The sequence below is a fragment of the Anoplopoma fimbria genome, chromosome 21 (genome assembly GCF_027596085.1).
Source record: "Anoplopoma fimbria isolate UVic2021 breed Golden Eagle Sablefish chromosome 21, Afim_UVic_2022, whole genome shotgun sequence".
Taxonomy (NCBI): Eukaryota; Metazoa; Chordata; class Actinopteri; order Perciformes; family Anoplopomatidae; genus Anoplopoma; species Anoplopoma fimbria.
In genome coordinates, this window is record NC_072469.1 from 19,624,110 (window position 1) to 19,650,943 (window position 26,834).

General features: G+C 38.8%; 1 protein-coding gene across 1 annotated transcript; it reads left to right on the top strand.

The window, feature by feature from the left end:
• Positions 1-26,409, top strand: LOC129111124 (polycystic kidney disease 1 like 1). Its single transcript, XM_054623416.1, has 54 exons — positions 1-197; positions 869-997; positions 1,236-1,408; positions 2,649-2,971; positions 4,273-4,359; positions 4,795-4,942; positions 6,721-6,886; positions 7,122-7,361; positions 7,914-8,046; positions 8,148-8,351; positions 8,465-8,646; positions 8,742-8,945; positions 9,091-9,254; positions 9,336-9,524; positions 9,666-9,728; positions 9,990-10,214; positions 11,030-11,101; positions 11,179-11,358; positions 11,446-11,523; positions 11,831-11,973; positions 12,336-12,456; positions 12,582-12,714; positions 12,946-13,138; positions 13,287-13,343; positions 13,441-13,776; positions 13,879-14,133; positions 14,212-14,325; positions 14,449-14,597; positions 14,737-14,837; positions 15,556-15,754; positions 15,954-16,037; positions 16,321-16,528; positions 17,979-18,085; positions 18,267-18,366; positions 18,467-18,595; positions 18,703-18,876; positions 18,984-19,121; positions 19,612-20,102; positions 20,292-20,376; positions 20,535-20,720; positions 20,809-20,927; positions 21,014-21,124; positions 21,207-21,315; positions 21,537-21,602; positions 22,225-22,331; positions 22,415-22,643; positions 22,855-22,959; positions 23,305-23,445; positions 23,695-23,829; positions 24,350-24,562; positions 24,735-24,896; positions 25,227-25,388; positions 25,527-25,624; positions 25,776-26,409. Exons 1-54 carry the CDS (start codon positions 1-3, stop codon positions 26,122-26,124), a joined length of 8,766 nt encoding a protein of 2,921 aa, XP_054479391.1. The 3' UTR covers positions 26,125-26,409.
• The last annotated feature ends 425 nt before the right edge of the window (positions 26,410-26,834 follow it).

Genomic DNA, 26,834 nt, shown 5'->3' on the forward strand with positions numbered 1-26,834 from the left:
ATGTTCGGTGCTTTTGTCTCCACACTTATTTTATTGGATAGGATTTCCCATCGCTCCTCTGTGGCAGTTCTTCCTCCAGATCCTAAGAATGCACCGTGGTTCATGGGCTGCTTCAACGCCAGCAGCAGTCTTTATACAAGCAAAGGTGGCCGTGACCTTGACCCGGTAACATGCTCTGTTCTCTGCCTGGACAAAGGGTAAGTTGGGGGACACTGTTAAAAAAAATAAAAATAAAAAAGCACGTTGAGACAGCTGCGTTTGGCTAAAGTCGATTTGTGTATATCTGTGTAAAATTATGGAAAAAAATCCGACATAGGATGTTTTTTAATCACTCCTTCTGGGACCACTTATTTCTCAATTGTGATCTCCTGTTATAAATGAAAGCAGATTGTTCTATTTATATAAATTCCTCTAGTACTCATGCTGTATAGCCTGTTTTTGCAGCTGATGTTCTTATTCTGAAATACTACTAGATAATAGAATTTAATTTCAAACACCAGACCAGTTTTAAAATATATATATATATATGACATGGACAAAAGAAAGGGAATAATCTTAAAAAATAATTCTTCAATTACCAAATAGCCTTTTAGATTAGAAAAAATGAATGTGTGCTTTGGTTTATGTGCTCAGTCAAAGATTACAGTTGACTTCTGCATAACTCAGACAAATATATTTTATTGTTTGCAATAACATGTAGCTTATGCTGAAAAAGAGTTGCTCCAATGGATTTCTAGCAATATGGCCACCCTCTTTCTAAAACAGTGTCACACCACATGTGTACTGACTTTTGTATTAGATGAGCTGGATGCATGTATACCACTCAGACAGTATTTGTATTAACTTTCAGTATTTTTTGTTGTTGAAGGTACCAGGTTGCAGCGTTGACCTCAGAGGCTTGTTACTGTGGCAACCAGCAACATGGTTTGGTTGCCAGTGAGTGTTTCAACACATCTTCCAATGGAGGGACAAAGGATGTCAGAAAAGAAAGACAAAGGTGAGACAGGCCGCTTCCTTTTCCCGTTTCTTTCTGTGTCTAACCACAGCTTTTCCGTCTCATGTCTTCAACCACAAGTGACTGAGGGTTACCATATGTCCTTTCTGCCATCTAATTTAGTCTGAGTGAAGCATGCATGTCAGTACCACAGCCCCCGAAGCCTTTTTGTGTTTGACCTGTGCTGGATACATTTACAGTGAATCTTATCTTTTCTTTTCTTTTCTTTTCTTTTCTTTAGTGTCCCCTACTTGCCTGTTGGAGGAGAAAAGGGAATTGTGGCACTCTACAGAACCAAAGGACCATTTCTGCACAGCATTCACTTGTCTACGTCTCCAGACAGAGTGCAGGCTGGGAAGACTTTTGTCATTGAAGTTTCTGGAACTCTGGTTGGTCGCCCCAACCAGCCCACAGGTCAGCTGCTACTTGACACAAGTGTAGTTCTTGGAAATACGACTCTTCAAGTTACACATGTGGCTTGACTCCTGAGTTATAAATACTGCATGACTTTGCAAAGAGGCTCGTTTTGATTAAGATGTTTCCTCTTTTACTTGTAAGTGAAAATGCTTTTTTCTTTAGTTTACATTGTATGTTATGTGTCATTTTGTAAAATATTATTTTATATAGTTTTTGCTTGAATGAATGGTACTATAATACATTTTATCATTTCCAAATATAGTAATTTTATCCCATTATGTATCATTATAAATTATTATTATGGTAATTATTAGAGGAAGATCAATGCTCAGGTTTGCTCCAACTGTAGACTGAATTTTAGAAAGACAGCATTTGTTTTGTCAGTGTTAATGTATATACAGTATATATATTTTTTACTTTGAAAGGTTCAATGATTTTACAAATGAAAGCTTGCAAAAAAACGTCAGTCACCTTGCAAAAAACATGTTAGTATACATGATTGGATATTAACTAGAATCAAGCTACATGGAGTTGTGTATTTAAATGTAAAAACATTTTTTATAATTTTGTTATATAAAGTTTGTTTTCAACAGCAGTTGTACTGTGTCATGAGGACACAAATTATCAACAATAATTAATTTATATTATATATTTTTTAATAATGTTAATTATATAATTGTAAAAATTACGATTTTATACAACCAATTGCTATTGATGTATTTCTAAATAAATGATAATGTTTGAGAAAATATTTTATTAATATTGTGTTGACCAATATTTAATTCAGAATGTCATTGTTAAAGAGTTTTCATGTGAAAGAATATATTTACGCACAGACAAAATTAATATCAGTATATTTGATTAATGTTTACAAAATAAAAATGTATATATATGTGGCGGGTATTAATGTTTCCATTTTCCTGTTTTAAATGAGATTTTCTGTGATTTTTAGGGATTCTGGGTCTGCGAGAGCATGATCTCTCTTCTGTCACTGTTGAGTTTCAGGAAACCCCGCCTAAAGGTCAAAGTTCACATGTTGTCAATGTGTTGGATGATGGCTCCTTTGTTGTTTCTTCTGATTGGATTTTGGAATCTCCAGGAAAATATGAAATCAGTAAGTTAACTAGAGCCAAAAAAAACCAGTCAAATGATGAATAATAAATCAATGAAAAATATATATTATTAAGAGTCACCCTCTCTCTCCTTTTTCTTTTTTATCCTGTCATTTTCTGTTTAGACGTCAGTGTCTCCAACCCCCTCTCAACGGTCTCCTCCGTCCTCCACCTCTCCGTCTTGCAGCCCTCTGCAGACAGCTTGGAGGTCTCTGTGATTCATGGGCCCCTGGGTGTCCCCTCTTGCATCGCTTTCCCACAGAAAGACTCCAACGGTGTGACTGTGGAGGCAGCATACCTGGACGACCATGTCACACTACAGGCACACATGGCCGATGGTCTAGCAGTGGAGTTTTTTTGGTGGATCGCTCACAAAAAAGAAGAGAAAAACATGGAGGCTGTTGAGACAGTTTGCCTTCCAAACTCAGACTGTTTGATCAGCACTGTGGTAAGTAGGGCTGAGACAGAAGCACTGCTATGTATCTCAAATTAAATGTTGTCAGCATTCAAGGCTGAAGTGATCTTAATTAAACTGATTACAATGTACTTTTACCATTTACCAAAATGGACCAACAAAGCCTTGTAGTCCAATCTAATTAAAGCAATTTTGGCACATCGATCAATGACAACCAATAGCTGTTTAAAAATGTTTTTACATCAGAATAAATCAATGATTTTAGGGACAGCCTACTCGTGTTTAAAGTCTTTATAAAAACACATATCAAGAAGATTATAACCCTTTCAATAACAATCTGAATTATTTTTTTTCCTACTTCCATTATCTACTCTCAAAGTCTATTATCAGTTTTAAACATGTAGTATTGCATATTTTCTTTTTCAAAAAATAACCAGGACTGGTTAGACAGGACTGTAAATAGTCACATTCAGGACGTATGGTGGATTATGTAGAATTTGGGATTTGTGAGAATTATTAAGGTAAAATATGCCTTTTATTAGAATTATGGATATGGCTCATTTTATAGCTCTGTACAGTAATCAAAGTTATCAATGAAATGTGGCAGATTTTATGTGAAACTAACAGAAACTATGGTCTGACACAACAATCAGATCCCATAAATAACAGTCATAAATTTATAAGAAATAAACAATAAAAATATATCAAGATTTAACCACATAATTTATTTAATTTACCTTTCTTATTTAAGAGGGGCCAAGGGTCACCACATAGAATATTAAAAGTCCACATAAACATCATAACTAATCAATAAAGTAAGCATTTATTTAGTTAATTATTTATTGAACTTACTCCATGAAGGAGAAAAGGATACAACTTAACCATGATGCACACATGTTTCTTTAATATTAATTGTAGACCAACAACTAACAAGACGCAGTGGTAAATCTGAGCTTTTGATATGTTGAGTATAGAGAGATACACCAATCGATACATTTGCAAACTGTATTTAAACATTGAGAAGCACTCCAGCGTTTTGTAGGGATTTATAAAGTTGAAGAAAGAAATGCTGATATATTTTTGAGGTGGATCTAGATTCTGTTTGGAAAAGTTGGATTTTGATTAATTGTTTTTTAGGTAAAGACATATAAACAAAACATACAAAAACTAATTTAAGCAAATGGTGAAAATTCGTGTGGTTTCTTTTAGTTTGGAAGGAATGCTGTTCTCAGTTGGATATTTGATAATTTGGTGATTTAGGATAATGAAAAGGTGTTTTTGTAAATTAAAAAAATCTGATGAATTGAAGAAACATAATTATAAATGCCCTCCAGAACTGGACCTTTGAAACAGAGGGAGTTCACATGGTGTCAGTGAACGCCTCCAGTGCCTATGGATGGACACAGCAGACGATCCACATTGTGAGTTTTCTGCTTTCATTCACTGAAAATGACAAACTCCTTGATTAAATGAAAATACTGGGTACATCCTAAATGTGTCTCATTTTAAACAAATCGCACAAAATGATCTAGCCAATAAATTGTAAGTCTTTCTCTAAATACTTTCTGACTTCCGCAGCCTGTCTGGAAAATAAACTGAAATGTCCATGCTCATTGTTATTATGAAACATGGCACCCAGTGTAACAGTGCGGCTGTTTTTAACAGTTTATGGATAACAATGGAGTTCGATGGAACAGGAGTCACAGAAATCAATACATTGTTGTTTTTGGTCTTTTCATATGATTTGTTGACAATAAGGCAAATATGAAATATGACCAATTTATCTTTTAATCTCACATATGTCTTTGTGTGCATGTTCTCTATGCCAAAATATATGTGAGTGTGTGAACTTGCAGGTGGTGGTGCCTCTCGCGGTCTCTGACCTCAGAGTGAGTGTATCCGAGAACAGGCTGACTTCTGAAGAGGTCGTGTCTGTGGATGTAGAGATGTTCACCACCATGAAGCACCTACTGCTCCTCAACCTTACACTGAACGCTGAGCATGGCAGCATTGACATGAAAGACAATGACAATAAAAACATACTTGAATGCATTAACATTCCTCTCCAAGAAAACAGTAATAATCACAACTGTAACAACAGTTACCATGGCAACATCAGCTGTGATCACAGTCTCAATCAAAACCAGAATAGCATCTACTGTCATGGTGGCACCCTTAACTCAGATACCCAATGCTTTGTGCCTCTCCGTCTCCTCCACGCCTCCAATCGCTCCAGCTGCCATTTGCACCTCCACCTTCACTGCCGCCTCCCCACCACTGCTGGACGTTTCCGCCTTAAAGCGTCTCTTCTCTCCACTTCTGACCTGACATCAGTGCTGCTCTCTGCCGTCCTGCCTCAAACCATGATGGTGTATGATAATATATATGCCCTCAGGTTTTCTGAGAGTTGGAAGTCAACAGTTCCAACACACACAGAATTCAACCTGGAGGTTGTTGGTCCTGCCAGCAGAATGGGGTTGAGAGTTATTTGGACTTTCAGTTTGGATAATGTTACTCTGATGAGCAGGAGATCTGGAGAGTGGAATCTAAATGTGTCTCTTACAACAGCAGGCCGTTATAAAGTGACAGTTAAGGCCTTTAACCCAAGCAGCTGGGCCTCATTCTGCACACACATCCTCGTTCAAGATCCAGTTGGAGAGTTATATTTAAATGTTCCAAGCGTGCTTGCAGCAAATTCGAAACACCAAGTTTCATTTATCATCATAACGGGGTCCAATGTGACCGTGTCTCTGTTGGTGAATGCAACACTGCTGTACAGAAACAGCAGCTACACTACAGGAGAGGAAGTGATGGTTGTTTTGCGTTTCGACCACACCGGGACAGTTGTGGTTGAGCTTCAAGCTGAGAACCAAGTGTCTTCTCAGAACAAAAGCGTGAGAGTGTGTGTTGAGAGGGACAGGAAGCCGTCACCACAAGTTGGACTTAATCCAACGTGGCAACCACCTACAAGTCAAACTCCTGTTCACAACCTGGCTAACAATGGTGAGAAAGTGTATTTAATGAACACCCACTGGGCAGTACAAACCACGTTTCAGTGTGTGTGTGATTTTCTCTGCTTGTAAATATTAGGTAAATGTCTGAGACTTATTAAATATTTAATTAAAGTCCAAACATTTTCATCTTTGATTAAAACAAATTTCTTAAATGAATAATTATTTTGTCTCATGTGGCACCATCAATTGATGCATTTTTTCAGATTTAGTTCAATGACAGTATCACGCCTTTATCTGAATTATTTTAGCATTATTTTGTAGCTTTGGTTCTTGCATTGTTTTAACACTGTCAAAGAAAATGGAAGCTTCAAAATGATCAAGTAGAGGATTGTTGATGCTGTCTTCTCTGTTTTCTGTTTCTTTTCTATCACTATCACTATCACTTTCACTAAAAATCTTCTAAACATGCTTAGTAAAGTGTTTTTGTCAGTTAAAACTAGATTTCTTTTTAGTTTAGAGGGTATGAATGAAGTTGTGTTTGATATTCATTCTCATTATTATCTACCTAAAATATTCCTTGTGGTCAGTGCTTTGGCTCATTTTGTATACATTTTTTTTTCTAAACGAAATATTAAGTAAAGAGATAAAAATGAAACACCAAATTATGGTTTACATTTGTACTACCGTGTCATTTTTATTTGCAAGTGGCTTCATCATTTCAAGTTGTAAAAGGAGATGCTATAGGAAATGTAATTTACATGTATATTTATATGTATATATATATGTATATGTGCTGCAATGTGAATATCTGTTTTTGTCTCCTAACAGTGCAGATTTTTGCAGCAAAGCAAGCTTATCCCACAAATACAGATATCACTTTCCTGGCCATGGCTGGAGTTCCAGACCCTGTGGGGTTCCTTTGGCACTTTGGAGACTCCAGATCAGACAGAACCACCTCAAGAACCGTCACCAAAAGATACCAAAAACCTGGCAGGTATGAGGCACAGATAAAGTCTTCAAAATATGATATACATGCTTGATTGTCTCATTAACTGTGCATAGTTTCATTGTACTCATTTAATCAAGAAAATAATAAAAAGAGTTCTTAGATAAACTGTTGACAAGTATAATTGAACATGCAGCACAAAGAGAGATCTTTCCCTGAAAAGTATTTTTGCAAGCATACAAACTAGTATTTACAACACTCAAACCCCCTCTCTTCAATGTAGGTATGCTGTAGTTGTAGTCATGTCAAGTGGCCGGACCTCCTTTACCTCCAATGTGTTCCCGCTGGTAGTCCAGAGAGCGGTGAAGCTCAACCGGCTGGTCCATCAGGCTTCTGTCCTGCAGAACCAAACCGTAACGCTGAGCTGCCGGGTCAATGTGGGGACTGATGTCACCTTTCTCTGGAGCTTTGGAGATGGATCCTCCCGGCTGGGAAAGAGCACAGAGCAGCACGTCTTCCACACGTGAGTTTCACTATCATTATTGATTTTTAATTAGATTTATGGTAGCTTAGGTCAATTCGAATGTGGATGTTTCTAATACAGCTAGACTTATTGTATTGTCTTAGCCGATATATAATAAACAATTCCAATGCCAAAATGCCAAAGATATGTTGGATTTAATTCAGAAACAGTTTTTTTCCATGTGAGAGATTGTAACCAGAGACCAATGAAACGTTTATTATTATACAGAAAAATGTTCCTCTCAGTAAAAATCTTGGTCAAAATTCATAAATTATACTAATTTGAAGGACCCTTATTGAAGATGTATTGTGTCTATGAGAAAAAAAGAATATTGGCGGATAAATCATTATCGTATATTTTTAAACCCTCAAATAGGCTATCAATATTGATTTTGGTCAAGTTATAGTTTCTAATTGTTTATTATAGACCAATTTATACTTTTAAACATGGATTTCCTCTGTTTTATCTTCATAAAGGTTAGGCAAATAAAATGTATGTACGTGTATTTTTTGCCTGTGTACATTTAGTATTAATGTGCTTTACTCTCTGCAGGACAGGAGAGTTCAGACTAAAAGTAACTGTGTCCAATCTGGTCAGTTCTGTCTCTCTAAGTGGTCTCATCTTTGTTGTGGACAGGCCTTGTCAGCCTCCACCAGTGGAAAACATGGGGCCTCTAAAACTACAGGTACATTTTGCCAGCAGGACTTTAACTGTGTGTACTATGTCAAAGTAGCTAAAAGGGAAATTACATTACCGCCCTCATCTTATTCATCTTCTCCCTTCAAGGTGCGAAGATATGAGGTTATCCGTCTAGGAGTGACCTATGAGATGGAACTTGACTGTGACATTTCAGGAGGCCTTCACTACACCTGGACCTTGTTTGACTCCGCAGGACGGGTCTTCCCTTTGCCTCTAGTAGACACACACAGACAGAGCCTCACACTGCCCAGCCATCTCCTGCACTACGACACTTACACTGCCACAGCTAGGGTAAGTAACGGACAAAAACTGTCACACATTGACCCTTAAACCAGGACCAGGGACTCATGATGTCCTACTCCTGAATAGACAGGACTGAGACTCCAATAATCATTGCTCCACAGGTTCAGGTCGCTGGAAGTGTGGTGTACAGTAACTACAGTGTAAGAGTGCAGGTGATACCGAGCCCTCCTGTAGCCTTCATCCAGGGTGGCACCAACATCTTCATTAACAAGTGGAACAACACCACGGTAACCCTGGACGGGCAGGGATCTTACGACCCAGACTTCCCCATGAACCCAATCAGGTACAGAAACAATGTAATGTATGCAGGGTTGTGAGGTATAATTCAAACATGCATACAGTCTTGACACGGATTCTGTTTTGTTTTTTGCTTCACAGCTTCAGTTGGACGTGTAAACCAGTCAGCTCCATTACCAGCTCCTGTTTCCACCATGATGTTCCCACTTCATCCCCTTTGCTTGTATTTCCTGCTAGTTTCTTAAAACACAACTTTGACCAGTTCCAGTTCACGCTCACCATCCACAGCGGTGAGCGTTCAGCTTCATCAGAGACCTTCCTCACATTAACACCAAAAGTGATCGGGTGAGATTTATAAAAAACATGACAAATGAAATTTAGAACTTATAAAGTAAATAGCTATTTAGAAACATTTGCCACCATTAACCAGTTTACTGTACCTTGATACACCTTGTGACTGTTGCCATGTATCTGAATGTTTCCAATCCAGGAAGATGTCAGTTTACTGCCGTCAGTGCCAGGGAGACCAGGTGAACTGGCATCAGTCTTTCTCTGTCAGCGCCTTGTGTGAAGGCTGTGATATTTATTCCAAAAACATCCAGTACACCTGGAGCCTGTTCCTGGTCAATGCATCATCCAAGCCTGTCATAGATGGTAAAAAAAAAAGGCATTCGAAATTTGCAGTACCTTTTTTAAGGATTAAATCACCGTAATGCTATTTTTTTTCTATTCTAGTCCCATTTTGTCACACAGTGGATCTCAGTGCTCCGTTTAACATCATGGAGGGTCCTGCCACTTCCCCTCAGACTCTTGGGATTTCCACCCAGAATCCACCTGCTCCAGGTGCTTCCCAGTACACCTATACAGTCGATACCTCCGCTCCTGTTAATCTGATCGAGAATGCCTCTGATACTAGTATGGCTGGTGTGGACTTAAATGTGAATAGCTTGTGTGGTTCTTAAGTGGTTGCCTCTGTAAAAACACATCTTGAGGAGACCTGCATACTGAAATGGAAAATAACACCATGTCAGTAAACTTGACCTCCCTCTTTTCCTCCTCGCTCAGATTTGACAGAACCCGATCCCTCGCCTATCTCTTCTCTAGTAGACATAAGAACAGAAGGATCAGGTAAGATGTACTGCCAGGCTGCTGCTAGCTTTTACTAATTGAAATATAAATTAACTTACACAGTAGGTAAATTGTAATCAAATGTTGTGATGAAAAGTGTATTATGTACTGTATACCATGCTCGCAATATAAAAAAAGTAAAGACATTTTAAGACATGGAAATCAATAGGGAAGATCAACAAGAAGTAATTTGCAAGGTCAACGTTACAGTAAAGTGGATAGTTCATGAATTATTTAACAGCTTTTCCTCTTTATGTCCAGGAGAGGAGCCCTTTTATCACCCTCTGGGGGAGTTTGACCCTCCAAAGCCTTTGTACTCCTCCACTGAATACCCGCTACTTGACTTTGACAACAGTGGCGTCCTATATTCAGACCACTTTCTCCAGGGTGATGTTATCAGTGAATTCCCAAATGATTCTGACTTCTCTGCTGACTGGGAGTTTTCGTTTCCTGTCCTGGAGACCGGTGACTTGGGAGGTCAACAAGGTGAGAAGAAAACTGAGCAGAAATATTGACTGTGAAGCTACTTAGATCTGGCAGTCACACAAAATTAGTCAAACATAAATGATTATTTAATTTGGTTTTAGAATGACAAAATAAAAAAGGGGTCTTCAGTTATTCTGGTTGATTGGACCTCTAGTCAGGTGGAAGCTACAAGGAGCTGTGCAGGGAATTATGTAAGATTAACAAACTGTGGTGGTGCTGGCCAGCACAGTGAAATTAGCTCCACATAAGCCAACTGCAACATAAAAGTAATTTGTACATAAATGCATCAATAATTCTAATCTGAGAATAATTGGAGTTATTGATTATTATAAAATACAAATATCTATATATTTTACTTTTATTTAAGTACATTTTTGAATGCACGACTTGTGCAGGAATATTTCAATACTGTGGTATTGGTTTTAATAAGTGAAAGATCCGACTACTTCTTTCCCCCTGCAAACCACGTCTACCAAGCGGGAACAAACTGTTATCACAACACTGACTTATAAAGTTAATATATCTCTCATTTGGACTTGTGTTAATGTTCACCCGATGAATGTACATCCAAAATTCACTCGTTTAGCTTTACTTATGATCGTTACCAATGCCTGAGGTGAATATCTGTCTCTTTAGCAGCTTTTCCATTATGTTTAACAGCTAACCAAGCTAATGCTAGCTAATATCTGCTTACTTTTACTGCCGCCTACTGCTGTTAGCATGAAGCACGTTTATAAGAGCTTTTGTCACAGTCATCTGTGTCTTCATTTAAGTCATCCTAACTGTATTGTGCAATAAATCTGATTCTATGACAGATTCAGATTATGATGTTCCCTTGATGAGCGCAGAGGAAGGGGACCCAGGAGTCTCAGCAGGAAGACCCACAGGTGAAGTACATCTCTGCGTTTGTTAATACCCACTAGTGTGGGAGGTTGTGTGTTAATCTCATGCATGTTGTTCCTAGGTGTGGATGGTGAGAGCTTCAGTCCGGGAGATGATTCATTTCATGATCCAACACTGCATGAAGATGAGGGGAATAATCTGATAGATTCCAGACCATCTGTTGTGATCCAGGAGCCGGTTTTGCTCGATTTACCCAGAGATCCAGCAGACAGAGGCCTTTTTGAGTCCTACACTTTCACCGGTACATTATTCAGGAAACTCACAGACACAGGTGTCCTCGCTCTATCCGACCATCTCAAGCTTTAGTCATCTTTCTCTCTCTTTCCAGGAATTTCCTCACCTTTGCTCGGCTTCAGACCGTTCAGTCTGAATCCTGGGAGCAGATACATGTTGGAGATCACTGCCAGTAGGTTTCACACCAACAACTGACAATTTTTTCCAAAATGCAATGTGTTGTCACAGAAGCCACAATTTCTTGATTTTCCTCACATTTGCTACAGGGCTTTTACATTTTAACCTTTTTTTAAGGGTAAAATCTTACAATTATATTTCAATTGTTCTAATTATCTTGTAAGAGTTATGTACAATAGATCTTTGGTTTTCTTGATTGGGGACCACAGTGGTCTCTAATCTCAAAATGATAATTACCTGCATTGTGAATATTGAATGGTTGGATCTCAATGCTAATGTCATTGCTGCCTTTTTCAACTCAGAATCTCATAATAGTTTTCTGGGCCGGACTCAGCTATTCTTAAAAACCAACCCTGCTCCAAAAGGGGTGACGTGCCAGGTCCAACCAGTCAAAGGGATGGAGTTATATACACACTTCAGCATCTTCTGCACCTCAGGGAAAGAGGTATTTACTGTCTCATAAAGCAAACACACACACACACACACTCTCTACAACTACTTATATTACTTATTTGACCCTGCATAGTTTACCAGATTTGTGTAATTTAAGGTCCTTTGTATTTGAGCCATTCACAAGATTTTTTTTTAGTACAGAAAATAATTAAGAAAAAAATAAACTATGCATTAATCATTTTTGGGGGGGGGATATTTTAGTCCACTCAGTCTTGGCTGCCTCTCAGTTTTTGCATCATACACAGAAACAAGCAACTTGACAAACAAATGTATCCACCTTTTCACTCCAGCTATGATTTATTTGCACTGTTCACTGCATGCCAACCCTCACATGTTTATGTGTGTGTGCTGAAGGACTTACTGTACGAGTACAGTGTCAGTGTAGGGGACGGACCTCCCAGGACGCTGTATAAGGGGAGAGACTTCCAGTACTACTTCAGCCTTCCTTCTGGGGACCCGAATGATGACCATAAAGGTAAACTCATACACACAGAGACACTGAATAGTACCTTTTGTAGTGCACAACGATGCATTATCATTAAAACTCATTGCAGAGATTCTCTTTTTCATTCATTGAGTGATTGATTGTTGTTCCTGTAGTAACTATTTACACAGAGATCAGAAGCAGCATTTATGGGGCGGCATCTAAACCTTGTCCTGTCACCATCCAAGTCCAACCAAGCTTCTTCAGAGATGCATCTTCTTCTTCCCATCTTGATCCTGATCTGGAGCTGTAAGAATCACAATGCCATCACATCAAGTCGGGTTTATGGATATGTCTATGTTGCAGGATATTGTTAGAGGAGTTCTCTGTATATATACTACAGTACAAGGTATACTAGTTTTAGCAAACCATAGAACAAATTTTGTGTTGCCACAAGAGTTTTGCAGTACATATTAACAAGTTACTGTCTTAATATTTAAACATTATATTGTTGTGTCAGTAATATCTCTTTCTCTCCAGTTCAGAGTCAGGTCTGAGGAACCTCTCAGCTCTGGTGTGTCTTGGAAACAGTGTGGAGATTCGTAACTACGTCAGTCTTCTCTCCAGCATTCTCAACAGACTCAGTCTAGACCCTAAGGTCAACACACACGCACAGAGACGCACACGCAATGTGCTCATTTGCACGATGTGTGAGCTTGAGAGCACTGGAGAGGTACACACAGACCTATACTAAACCTCAAGATTAATAGAACCACGTCTTTGATTTCAACAAATCTATCCTTTACTCTATATTCCCGTTTCTCAGTCATAGTTAGACTTCAACAAATGTTTAACAGCATTTTAATTACATTTAATCCTAGGCAGCAATGGTGGACAACATCTGCATTCTGAAAAACCTTTTAGAAGTTACAAGTCAGGTAGGTGAAAGGTTTTACTTTCATTGACAAAGAGACACTCATGGATACATGCTGAAAGATGAAAATTGTTTCTTATACAACACTCAATCCTGTCTAGGTGACATTAGTGAGTGCAAGACGAGTGACCGTCCACGTTCAGCTCATCTCAGAACAGTTTTTGGATTCCAGTGCTTCAGTCTGGCACTCACAAAAGACACTCAACACCCTGGTGGCCCTGCTCTCATACAGCCTGCAAGCTGCTCTCACTAGTAATGACTTCACATCTGAAATGTCCACCAGTGATGACATTATACAGTCATTAGAGTCAGACCCACATGATGAAATACAGGACTCAACCAGTGGTATTTACATGGAACAAGGATTATCGGTTTCAACAAAGCAGGCGCTGCAGCTTGTAGCTGATATTCTCCAGACTGCTTCAGACCTGATGCTGGTGAGAGAAGACAAACATGTTGATATCGACTCATGAACTTGCATGTTTTCCTATTTGTACCTCTATTAATCCCTCAACTGTCACACTTTTTCTTTTCGGAAGTACATCTTGACCCATGAGGCTTATGAATACAGAGTCAACACTGGTCTTCTCGCCTTATATGCCACATACCTCAACCAAACCTCCACGGTCCTCAGCAGTGGCTCCACCACCTTCTACATGCCCGACTCCCTGATCCAGCTCCTGTTTGTTCATCGCAGTAGAGAGACTGAAAGAAGACTGCATCGGCCGTGTGTGCTCAGCGTGCTGACCGAGCTCACCCACAGCCCTTACACCTGGGCCCACTATCCTGGAACGGTGAGACTGGCATGATATGATGACACTTAATGAATAAACAGTAAGGCATTGCTCTCATTTTCCTCTGCTGATTTCCAGCTAAGTGGACCAGTGGTTGACCTCAGTCTATACAAGTGCAGCACGAGGAGAAAGATCCCTGTTCGCTCCCTCATTCAGCCAATAAACATCGAGCTGAAACAACCACCTAGAAACGTATGACACTGTTTCTTCTTTTCTGCTTTCTATAAGTTGACTCCATTTGCACCATTTCACTACAGTAGAGCACATTGTTAAATGAGAGTGGGTGACCATGTGATCAAATCCAATCTACAGAAGAGCTCTGTGACTGAGTACATCCTCCTACGCAGCCAGGTCAACTACCACACCTTTAATATTACCCAGGAGCACTTGCAGCAGGCCATCCAGCTGAGCGTGGTGTTCTTGCAGCCGCTTAACAAGGTGTTTCCCATCATGCTGCTCTTCAGGTAGACTTGTGGTGACTTGGAAAAGATTTAAAGTTATTACTGTCTGATAGTTAGAGCAACATAATACCACAATGTAAAACTTTTGATTATTTTTTGAGGCAAGAATGTGACACCAAACCAATAGTCTTTGTTGTGGCAGGATGTTTGAGAGGCCGACTCCCAGCATGCACCATCTGCACAGGATTCACCACTGGGACAGCAACACCACACGGTTCACTCTGCCCCCATCCTACCTCAGTGGTAAGCAATTTCTTGATTCCATCTTTCAGTTTTAAGCTCAGTCATTCCTCCAGTGTTATTCACTAACTAATAACAATAACAAATTATGCTTATTATAGATTTAATAATTTTGTTACATATCCCTTTCCTCCTGATGTTTCCATCTGGTGCAGTACCAATCCTTCTAGAACGAATCTATCAAATACATTATTCACGAAAAAGCTTTTTATATTTTAAATACAGTTTTGACACAGAATAAAGACGGCTTTAGCAATGTGTAAAACAGACGGAAAAACTTATGTGTCACATCATTTTAAATTTAAGTAAGAGCACTTATTACAGAACAGCGATTTATTTGTTTTCATAGTTCTTAAGCTAATTTGCAATTCTGTTCCTAGATGGGGCCCACAAAAGTCAACAAGAAAATGCACAGAAAATGGCACAAAACTCAAACAATGATACAATAAAACTATCAGCAGTTAATAACTTACTTGACTAATTGACTAATCCATGTTAATAATCATAAGGTTAAAAGCCTATTTGCTGTGTTTTTTGTGACTGGACAAGGATGATTAGTTGATTAGTAAGGGTCTCAAACAACAATTGCACCATTTTCCGCTGGAATAGATATAGTAATCCATTCATCCATCTAATATTTACATGTTTTGAAATTTCTCATGTACTCTCTATACTTTTTTACATTCAAAAAACTGGATTGCCAAAATCCTTATATTTCTAGCTGCAGGTGTTGGTCACCTGGCCTTGCTGAATGCTGACTTTGGGAAAACACCCAGACACAAGCACCTAAATGAACAGGTAAGCTACAGCCTCACAGTGGACAGCAGCCTGTGTTTGTCTTGGGATGGCCACCAGGGGGCCTGGACACACCACGGCTGCAGGACACAGCAAGCAGACTCAGCTACTGCAGTCAACTGCAGGTAAGGCAGGGATTAAGTTTGTGTGGGCATGAAAACATAAGGCCTCCACAGAGGGACACACACACACACACACACACACACACACACACACACACACACACACACACACACACACACACACACACACACACACACACACACACACGTTAGAAGTAACATAAATCAATAACTTCTTGCTTGTTGGTGTTTGCTGTCTCAGTTGTCACCAGTTGAGGCCGCTGACTGTGGTGCAGAAGCAGATCCAGAGCAGCCATGACACAACCAGTCTGGACCCGTTTCTAAGGTGACCTAACCCTCCTTAGACTTATTTAACCAGAGAAAACAAAATCTCCTGGTTACTAATTATGCAACAGTAATCTGGACCTTGTACGCTTGAACGCATGGTCCAGTAAAACACATATAGTATAATAATCATTTGGGGATCCATTTGAAATGTAAAAAAATGCCAAAGTAATTAGATAAAAGTATTTCATGTTTTTTTTTGCTTCTAGATTGTCTTCGTATTCGAGAAGCAGACATTTGCTCCACTCCATCATTCTGTTCTCTCTCCCTCTCTGTCACCTTAGTGTTTCCAATGACCTGACTGTGCTGGTAGTGCTGGTGTTCTGTGTATGTCTTTACATCCTGGGGTTGGTGGTGTGTAAGAGAGCTGATGTTGTCTCTGAATGGAATCAGAGAGTACACTACATTTCTGACAACTCTCCCTGTGACCCATATCTTTATGCTGTTACAATCCACACTGGTCTCTGCTCTGCAGCCTGCATGAGTGCAAAGGTGAGATAGTTTGTTGTTTCTTTGAACCAGCAGCATTTGTCACATTGCTTTTAACTGCACCTGAAAGTGATATCATGTTGATGTATCATAAAGTAACTGACATGGTTCGTAAAGATCAACTTCAAAGTTAATCTTTTACTAAATTTAATAGGATTTAACGTTTAACAAGACATAGGGGCAGAAATTCAGAAAAGCCGGCGTTTTGAGCAATGCTGCTTAATATGTATTTCTTTCCATTGTCATTTTGCGTCATATTAAGTAGCAGAAGGGAGTTGTTGTTCCACACAACATGCATATGTTGGTGGTAGTGGGTTTAGCTTTATACATCCATTGTTTAAGTGGTTGTAGTTCAGTAAGTCTTGCTTCTTTGTAGTTAAATTACACCACTTGTCATCATGGTGAGCGTGTGAACTTGTGAACTGTTAACAGGAAGCTAGTTAGCTTTCTTGCCTGGCAGTGTTTTGTGCAGGTGAAAACAAGAAACTTCTGCTCTCTAATCTGCAAGTTGCTCTTTAAATAATGTGTCATGAGGCTTGTGGTTTGGATAATGTCTTCATCGAAATGAATCCGTTCACAGCACTTTGTTGCCAAGATATTCTTGCTGTGAAGTGTCTGTCTCCCTTCATGAAACTTTTGTAATGTCTGCTATAAGGCTCTGGTGAGGTCTAGTGCATGGATGGATTCATACTATAATGTTGTGCTTCTATAAGAGTAAAAATAACTTCCTCTTCTTATTTATTACCCAAAGCTTTTCTCAGTAGAGGACTTCCTTATCTCAATTCCCTTTGTCTTATTTATGGTCAACCAGACATAAATACACACATATATAACAGAGTAATTAGCACACATGTTTTTATAGTGGGATGTTGAAACTTAATGCAGTTGACTCTGGGTGCTTTACAGCTGACTTTATACAACAAAAAATTAGAAGAAGATGCACATGGAGAAAACTTCCCTGATTTACAATCTTTGAACAAATACATCTTTTGTTAAAACAGACAATGATATTCAAACATATAACATAGTGACGATGCAGTCATTTGGATGCTGATAGTCAACAGGCTTTGAATTCTAGTAGAATCAGTAACTGCTAAATAACATAGTCATTGCCTAACTTAATAACAGAATATTGATGTCACACTGCACCCTGCTGCCCTGAATATGCGGTGAACACATTTAAGGTATCATATATATATATATATATATATCTCATTAGTATATATTCTTAGAATTATTTTTACACATAATACACATACATAACATAATACACAACTTTTGCTTTTCAATGATATTTGTAAATTACCTGTATTCACTCTCTTGATTTCCTCTGTCTTGTCACTTGAGCACGTATTGGTTGGTTTTCCAGATTTGGATTTAACTAAGTTATCCTTATAAAAGTCAATTCTTGTAGTAATGTCTTTGGAAAACCTTTTTTCTACATGTTTATCAGGTTTACATAGTGCTGAAGGGGGAAGATGGGTTCTCACAGACAAGAGAACTACAAGTCCCTGGATGCACTCTGTTCAGGAGGAACTCTCAAGACACCTTTATATTAAGGTAATCCAAATATCTCCTACTTTTAACAAGACAAAAAAATAAGGTGTTCTTCTTTTGGGTTTTCCACATAAAATCAATACACTTAACACCACACATTTACTGTATTATACTTAGAGTAGCTTTACATTTGGTTTGGTCATTCATAAACACTTAAATGTATTCTCCGTCTCTGACGCCACAGTGCAGCAGACAGCCTGGGCCCAGTGTGGGGGGTTCACATCTGGCATGACAACTCTGGACCCTCCCCCAACTGGTACCTCAAACAAGTGGAGGTATCCGAGGTAAAGTCCACCTGTTGAGTGTTTGTAAATGTGTTCTGTCTTCTGTGTGTGGACTTTTACTTTGACCATCAAGATGGGTTTTGGTCTACTTTTGATACAGGTGAGCAGAGGGCATGTGAAAGGACGTGTTTGGCTCTTTGTGGGTCAGTGCTGGTTGGCTGTGAACCAAGCTGATGGCCGGGTGGAGAGAAGGCTGCGTGTTTGCACTCATGCAATAGGCTTTGCTAAGGTAAAGACGCTCAGGCACACAAATGAACAATCAGTCACAAAAACAAACAAAACATATTTTAATCTCTTCTCTCATGTGGTCCTGGATCTCCACCTGTATGCTTGCAGATGTTGTGTCTCAAGCTATCCGACTACTTGGCCGACTACCACATCTGGATATCACTTTACACCTGCCCCTGCCCTAACTCCTTCACACACACTCAGAGACTTAGCGTTAGCCTTCTGCTACTGTTGGGATACGCATGTGTCAACGCAGTAATCATATCACAAATGAATAATCGGGTAGGTTAAAAAAAAAACTAAAAAAACTTCAGAGCTCAAAATTTGGTGCATGACAGTTTCAAAGCATCTTTCCCATAATGCTGTTGTTCCTGATCACTTGTTTGCAGTTGCCATTCGAGCTGGGCATTATAGATCTGTCAGCTGTTTCTCTGACCACAGGAGTATTAAGTGTGGTGGCAGCATTGCCTGTAGCAGCAATTATATCTTTCCTGTTCCGACTGCGTGAGGTCAAGCTGATGGGATCAGTAGTCCAACACACGAACAGGAGACATACTGAAAAGGACCCTTTTGGAGGTTTGTAATTAAATGGAGCTACACACATAATTTCTCCTCTTTCTTATGGACAATGAAAATGATGCCCAACTAGATCACATCAAAATGTCAATTTTTCATCTGTCAATTTGAATCTTACACAATTAATCTGCTTTATCCATGATCCATTCTTTTTTATTTACTCTTTTTACATTTTCTTCTTCTCTTTTCTTGTCTCCTTACATCCCTTTCCCTTATTATATAATTTGGTCTCTTCACAGAAGCCATTTCGTTAAATGACAGTGTATTCGAGCCCCATCTCTATTGGAGCAGTCTTCAGCAGTGGGCTCAGGAAACCTGGAGGAAGAAATACCAGGTTACATCTTTTTCTGTTTTCTCTTTTATTCTCTCTCATTCCATTTCTTTGTCTTTGTTCTCACAACATTTCCCATCCCCAACTGTCCCTTCTTCTTGTGTTTATAGGCCACAGACCTGCTGTCAGTGTCAACTACAATTCTGGAAAATAAAAACACAGTTAACAAACCTGAAATCCAATCAGATGTTGTCACAAGAAAGGAGGACTCTCTTGAAGTTAAGAACTACATCGGACCAATGCTTCAAAATGTGTTGTTAATTACTGAGAGAAACAATGTTGATCAACCACCTGGGGGAAAAGAGGTCGATATTTTAAATGAAAGCAACAGGTTTCCTGGAACCGAAGGAGCTAATTTGTCCGGACCAAGGGATGGAGGTCATGCTTTTCAGAAGGAAGAAGATCATCAAGGGAACTTTTCTTCGGACTGCAGCTTAAAGGAAGACCGCTATCACCAGGCAGCGTGGCCAGCACACGACATCGACAAGTTGAAAGGGAGAGAATTGAGACCGCTATCTCAGTGGTCTCACTATCTGGCCTGGACACTGTGTCTGCTGTTGTCCCTCACCTGCCTTGTGCTTTCTGCAGTGCTGGGATTGAGGTAGTAGATGTGTGATGGCATTAAATTGATGATTATGAAAACATATGAATTGTGTGAAGCCATTGGTGTGGATTATGCTTAATTTATGTATTATTAATACTGACTTTTTGAAACATTATGTATATCTCATGTTATAACTGTATGTCTCAGAGTCAAAACTATGTATACCTGTGTGTTTTCATGTGTCAGGTTCAGCAGCAGCAAAGTTCTGCTATGGATACACTCTCTTTTCTTCTCCCTGGTGTTTTGCATCTTCCTCATCCAGCCAGCTGTGGTAAACTAATTCCTGCCTTTTTGTAAAAAATATTTCACATAAAGAAACCTATAAACCTTAATCCTGCAGTAGAATTACCTAGATGATAAATGCAATTTATTTTTAACTAGATTTAACTCTTTGCACTGGACATTAAACATGTTATTTTCCTTTTCCAGATTATCACAATGGCAGTGACTGTTTCCTTTTGGCACAGGAAAAGATCAGACTTTCATAGCTTGTTCAGTATAAGAGAGATTGAGAAAGACACTTCAAAACTGTGGAGCCACAATGGTGCTAAGCAACCAGCAGAGCAGTTTGGGACATCTACCTTTCCACAGGAAAGAGGCTCGTATCTTGAAAAGGTATAAGCAAAAACGATTCTATTTTATTCTGTTCTCATACTACATTCGTTTCTATTAAAACATATATTCAATTATATCTGATTAACAGCTGCTTGGAGCTCGTCAGCGAGCCCGGTACCTCCATCTTGTGCGCCCACCAACACCATCAGAGCTGAGGAAAACCTCTGGGAAGAAAAGAAGAGAGACACTTATCCATTACACTCTCAGGTGTGTCTGTGTGTTTTTGTGTATGTGTGCACCTGTTTGTATATGATTTAAAGCTGTGTAAGGAATTATCCCCGCTTTTCATGCAGGGATTTATCACTCTGTGGCTCCATGCTTTTCCTGATGCTGTGTATAAGTTATGGGACCTCATTCACTGAGCATTACCACCTCAATAAAGCTGTCAGAAAACAGTTTCTAAGGTAACGTGCACACACATGCTCTCTCTTTCTTTGTACTTATTGCTGTCTGTAACACTCAAAATCATACTTTATCTTTCAACAGTGGCCATGATAAAGCATTTATGTCCATACAAAAGCATGAGCACTGGTGGAGGTGGGCAGAGAGCAGTCTCCTTAATATACTTTACAAGAATACGTCATCCACAACTGCGGTAAGCTACAAAAGGTCTGCAGTCATTCACCACTCCACTAAAGTTTATAAATACAATGAAAAGGATTCATCTAACCAATGCTATTTAATGAAAATATGAAAAGAATTTACCTTGACCATGTATGCAAGTCTCTACAACCCACTGAAGAAATGTCCCTTTGAAGGGAAAAATCTTCATTTGTATTTCATCATTATAAAACAAAAACAAATTTTCACCAACAGTCACACATCTTGATAGGAGAGCCAATCCTGTGCAAGACGGAGGTGTCCAACTCATTTCAGGGCCAGGTAGGTAACAAAAGGAGAAATGCCTTTACATCTAGTATTATACGACTCTTTTAACCTAAATTCACACTTTTTTTTTTTACCAAGTATGTGCCATAATAATCTTAGTTACTGGACAATGATTCTGATGATTTTGTTTTATATGTTGGATCGACAAAAAATATGTTTTAAGGGAAAACTATTCAGATTTTGCACACATTGAAAACATTAAAAAACAGAATGGTAATAGTTTTCCATAATAACGAAATATTGAATATCTTAATATTCTATGACTTGTGAAATAACAGCAAAGCAACCACATATTTTGAATGATCCAGTGCAATACTTTGCTTTAATTTCAAGCAAATAATTTGTCATGTCTTTCCAGCACATCATTCAAGACCTTCTCAGGACATCATTGTACTCTGCACTAACTCCCCCTGTAGAGTGCACTGTTTCTCAAACATATATACTTTAGTAGTCCAGTGATAACTTTCAAAATCTGTCAAGGTTAAGGATTTGTTACATTAAGAAATTAATAATTATCCTACAGTGCTTTCATTAAGCTAATATTGTGTCATAGTTACTATAAGTGTAACGTTTGATTTATGATTTGTTCTGACTATGTCACCGTGTACTCTGACAGTCTATGACTACTCAGGTCTTAGTTCCCATGGCAACGCCTCCAAAGATGAGTGGTGACCTGGGCTGCTACTTGGGATCAAGTACTACAGTTAGCTTAGGCCACACCAAGTAAGAAACGGGCACACCGTAGAAAATATTGTTATTTGAGTTTTCATAATGTGATGTCTGCTGAAATGTTTTTTCCTCTGCAGGTCTGATGCTGCGTCCAAACTGAAGCTCCTGCATTCAGGTGTCTGGCTTTGCAGACATACTGTGTCCGTCCAATTCACCTTGTTTAGCCCTGCACCCAACTTGTTCACCAGTGTGACCATGCTTATTGAGCAGAGCCCCATCGGGGTGCTGCTGCCCTCTGCCAAAGTCCAGTCAGTTAGGGTGTATCACACTCCTGCTGTATGGGACTATCTTGTCATGGTGTGCCAGGTAAAATGCTACATTATCTTTTTATCTGTGACAACAGATCAACTGGTCCTCAACACCATCATAAAAACACTAAGCAGCTGAAAAGCTAAATCTACAGATCAAATATACACAACAAAATATTGTTGATTGAGTTGCTCTTTAAAGGAAAAACAAGAAGAAGACAACCAACCTTTGTTTTAAGGTTCCTCATGTATTTCTTCCTCCACTCCAGCTCCTCTTCCTTATCTTGTCCCTGCTGCAACTCTGTGATCAAGTGTACGCTATAGGGCAGCAAGGGCTGATGGGATACTGGAGGACACCTTTTAGCTGTCTGGAAGTGAGTCTCCCACATATGCATAAACACACACAGGCAAAAATATGAATACTAACATAGTAATTAATAAAAATATTATAAGACCTTCATGCAAACAGCTTGAAGATACAGTAGACTTATGGAAACATGCAGGGGCACGCATACACAATTGGCCACACACAAATGAAAATAAGATTACAATGACCTAGCTTGAAGGTTAAAGTAACCCGTAGCTCTTAAACCAACAAACCTGTGAAGTTAGAAGGTCAAAGCACACAACATGGTTTTTACTCTAGAGTATAAAATTTACCTGATTATACTTTGACTGCTTTATAAAAATACCTCACTTTCTCTCTCTCTGTTTTGCAGGTCAGTTTGCTGACAGTATCTTTAGTGTACTATGTTTATTGCATCTATCACTCGATTATTATCTTGGAGGTTGTGGAGCTGCTCCAGAGACACAGCTACAGAGGACATGTTGACGTCAGCCTCCTGGCCACCTTGGAACAAGTGAGAGAAAGATAGAGACAGGAAAACAAATATTTAATGTTGAGAAAAGCAGTTCACTGCCTAACCGGCTTTTTTATTACAGGAAATGAAAGAGCCTCATCTTTAAAGAGATTCTGAGTACTTAACATAATTAAAATGTGACAGAATAAATTACATTTCATACAACTAACTGGTAGAGAAGTCCTTTTGAGATCATAGTGTGGGTTTTAAAAATGACAGCAATAATTAAGAAGTATCTTTTGTTTCTAGTATATTCGATCTCTGCGTGGCGTCACGCTGCTGCTTCTCACCATGAAGTGTGTGACTGTGTTGAGAATGAACAGGACCTTGGCATCCTCTGCTACACTCCTCACCCGGTCGCTCTCCAGCCTTTTCTGGCCGACGGTAAACTCATTGTTGCAATATCACCAGTTAAGAAAGTTCCTCATTCCAATTATTACCTTTTTTTTTAGAGAAAGAGCTAGAGATAGCTCACAGGTATACGTCATAGTTTTCAAGTTATGTATGACTGTTTCATCAGATAGACACATGTTTTGCTTTCTTATGTACTACAATGTGACATAATGACATAATGATAACACCAACTGTTTTATGTCATTAGCCTTATTAATATACTGCACTCTTGTCCAGTTGGACTTGGGTGATGTATAGAAATGATAAAGGCAATTTTTGTGCATCTCATTAATGCAAATCTTTCTGTGACCTACGCACAAAGGAAATGCTGACATAATTTTTTCTAGATTTTCACCCTCTTAAAGCATAAGCCTAAGACTTGTTTATATGGGTTTTCTTCACTTACAGTCAGGATGTTATTATTCAAAAGTGGCCATTTGGTAAGAAACAAATAGCAAGCTCACTAAACAGACAGAAAAGATAAAAAAAATGTCTCAATCTTCTTTTCTAGATTTCAGGTCTTATTCTGACGATGGCGCTGGCCTGCGTTGGGAATCTCCTGTTCGTACAAACATCCTGGGCCTTCAGCTCACTTCCCCGCTCCCTTCAGACCCTGCTCGGTCACTGCTGGGGTTTCAGGGCCGTTAGGGATCTTGTCTTTTCTGGCCGTGATTTCCTTTACCGTGGAGTTCTCTATATGTCCTCTGTGGTGTGGAAAGCATTGGTAAATATGTACTATATAATATAAAGGGTTTTTTACTTTGTAAAATTTGCAACTGAATAAATGGGATTTTTGCATGTAATAAGTCTTCCCACAACTTATTCTCAGTGTTAGAAACAATCTGTCAGAGTCTATGTCACTGTTGTGTTTGAACAGCCATCCCTCTTTCTCCTAGGTGATAGGTGTGGTGTCCTCATTGGTCAGAAGTGCTAAAAGATCTCAAAGCTGGGGGAATGTCTTCACCCTAGCAGAATTAACCGACTACATCAGAAGGACTGTCTCTGAGCGCATTGGGCAGCGTAGACTAGCATGGATTGAAAATCATGTGGAAGGGAGGGTGAGGAAAAAGCTGCTCTGTCCATGAAACAGCAGGGTGTCAAGTCAACTATCATAATGAGATTCTTTTATTGAGAAAATACATTTTGGAGACTTGTTGCTATGTATGATTTTAAATATATTTCATTGTCAAATTACCATGGTGTGATTATGACTGTCATGGTCAGCATTTATATCTCATGTTACTGGAAATGCTACTCTGTGAGTCTCTGAAAATTAAGACGTTTTTCCTGTAAATCCTGTAGCCTCTTACCCTACCTCAAATATTACACATTTTTCCATGTACTTATATTTGTAGCGTTTACATTAACTTTGCCCTCTTGTTTTTCAGACTTATTTCTTTGAAGAGTTTGACAGCTTACTAGATGAACTATTGTTCAGACTCAATGCCCTCTCAGACAGTCTGCACCAAACTCTGCCCCCCAAAGCCCATCACTACAGGGAGGAGGACAGTCCTGTCATCCTACAGGAGCCCTCCAACATGGACGCACAGGTGAGCCAGACACAAAAATCATGAAAAAAAGACAGACCCATACATACTGTACATGCTTACTCTCATATAGAATACATTTATTTAACAAGGTGTGTTCTGGAAAGCCAGTGTTGTTTGAACAGTATGATTCTGTTACAGGACTTTGTAAGAACACAAAAGACAGAAAGGGCGATGATGAATGATAACACGCATGTCAGTAGCCATGGAGAGAGCTTACCAATATCTTGCCTGCTCAGGTAAATAAAATTGACCATCTACTTAGGTTACAGACCATTCTTACGCAACATTTAAATATCATAAATTACAGTAAACCAAAAAATATTTTAATTAGGTGTGAAAAAAGAAAGAAGAATTCTAATGTTTTTTTGTTTGACCCTGCATTACCAGGTCCAAGCTTGAACCGGAAATACTGGAGAGAGGCCAGAGGGGAGACCATTCCTCCTCCGACAGTGTTGTGAAATCAGATGCTTCAAAACAACCTGAAACAATAGCGAAAGAAAATACAAAAGGCCGAGAGCTCCAGACATATTTAAAAGCACAAAAGTACATCTCCCTCCCAGAGTCAACATCACGCATCAGTGGTTGGACAGAGGATGTTCTGGAGAAGCAAGTTAACGAATGGACTACAACAAATGACATGTACTGTTTAGGTAAAACACAGGCCACACATACAGAGGTGGAGGTGGAAGTTCTAGTCCACCAGGAGCCTGTGAGTGTAAGGCCAGATAAACAGTAGGGTCCTTAATGAGATAAAAATTGTGGATGGGACACAGAGAGCATTTCAAAAAACAAGATCTGTAAGGTCTGTATTTTCAAATCTATTAAGATTTACAGTATTGTACTCTATGTGCCAATTATCTTATTTCCTCTGCTGAATAAGCAAAAAATATTACCTTGATGACATAACCATTTGAAAAAGTATTCTGAGAATGTTGTATAGTACTTGTATTGTTGCAAAAACTGCATAACTAGTGGTTCAGGACTTTGTAACTGAGTTTAGTTGAATAGTTTACAAAACACAAACACGCCTTTGTAATGCATACATGAATGTATGAATAAATGTGTTTTAGTTAGAATCTCTGCATTGTCCATCCTGATTCGTAAAGTGATATTATCATTATTATTATTATTATTATTATTATTATTATTATTATTATTATTATTATTATTATTATATTCCTTTATTGATCCCCATGGGGAAATTCAAGTGTTGCAGCAGCTCAACTACACAGAAACAGATAATAAATACACATATTATACAATAAAATAAAAATAAAAATAGAATAAAATAAAAAATAAGAATACAAATAAAAAAATGTACAGCAATTAAGATGTACACCAAATAAAGGGATCCTTTACCTTAATGTAGTTGTAACCTGTCAATCCAAAAGGAATTTTCTTAAATGTATTTTTATTGACTCATCAAAGTTGCATATATCTGTTTTG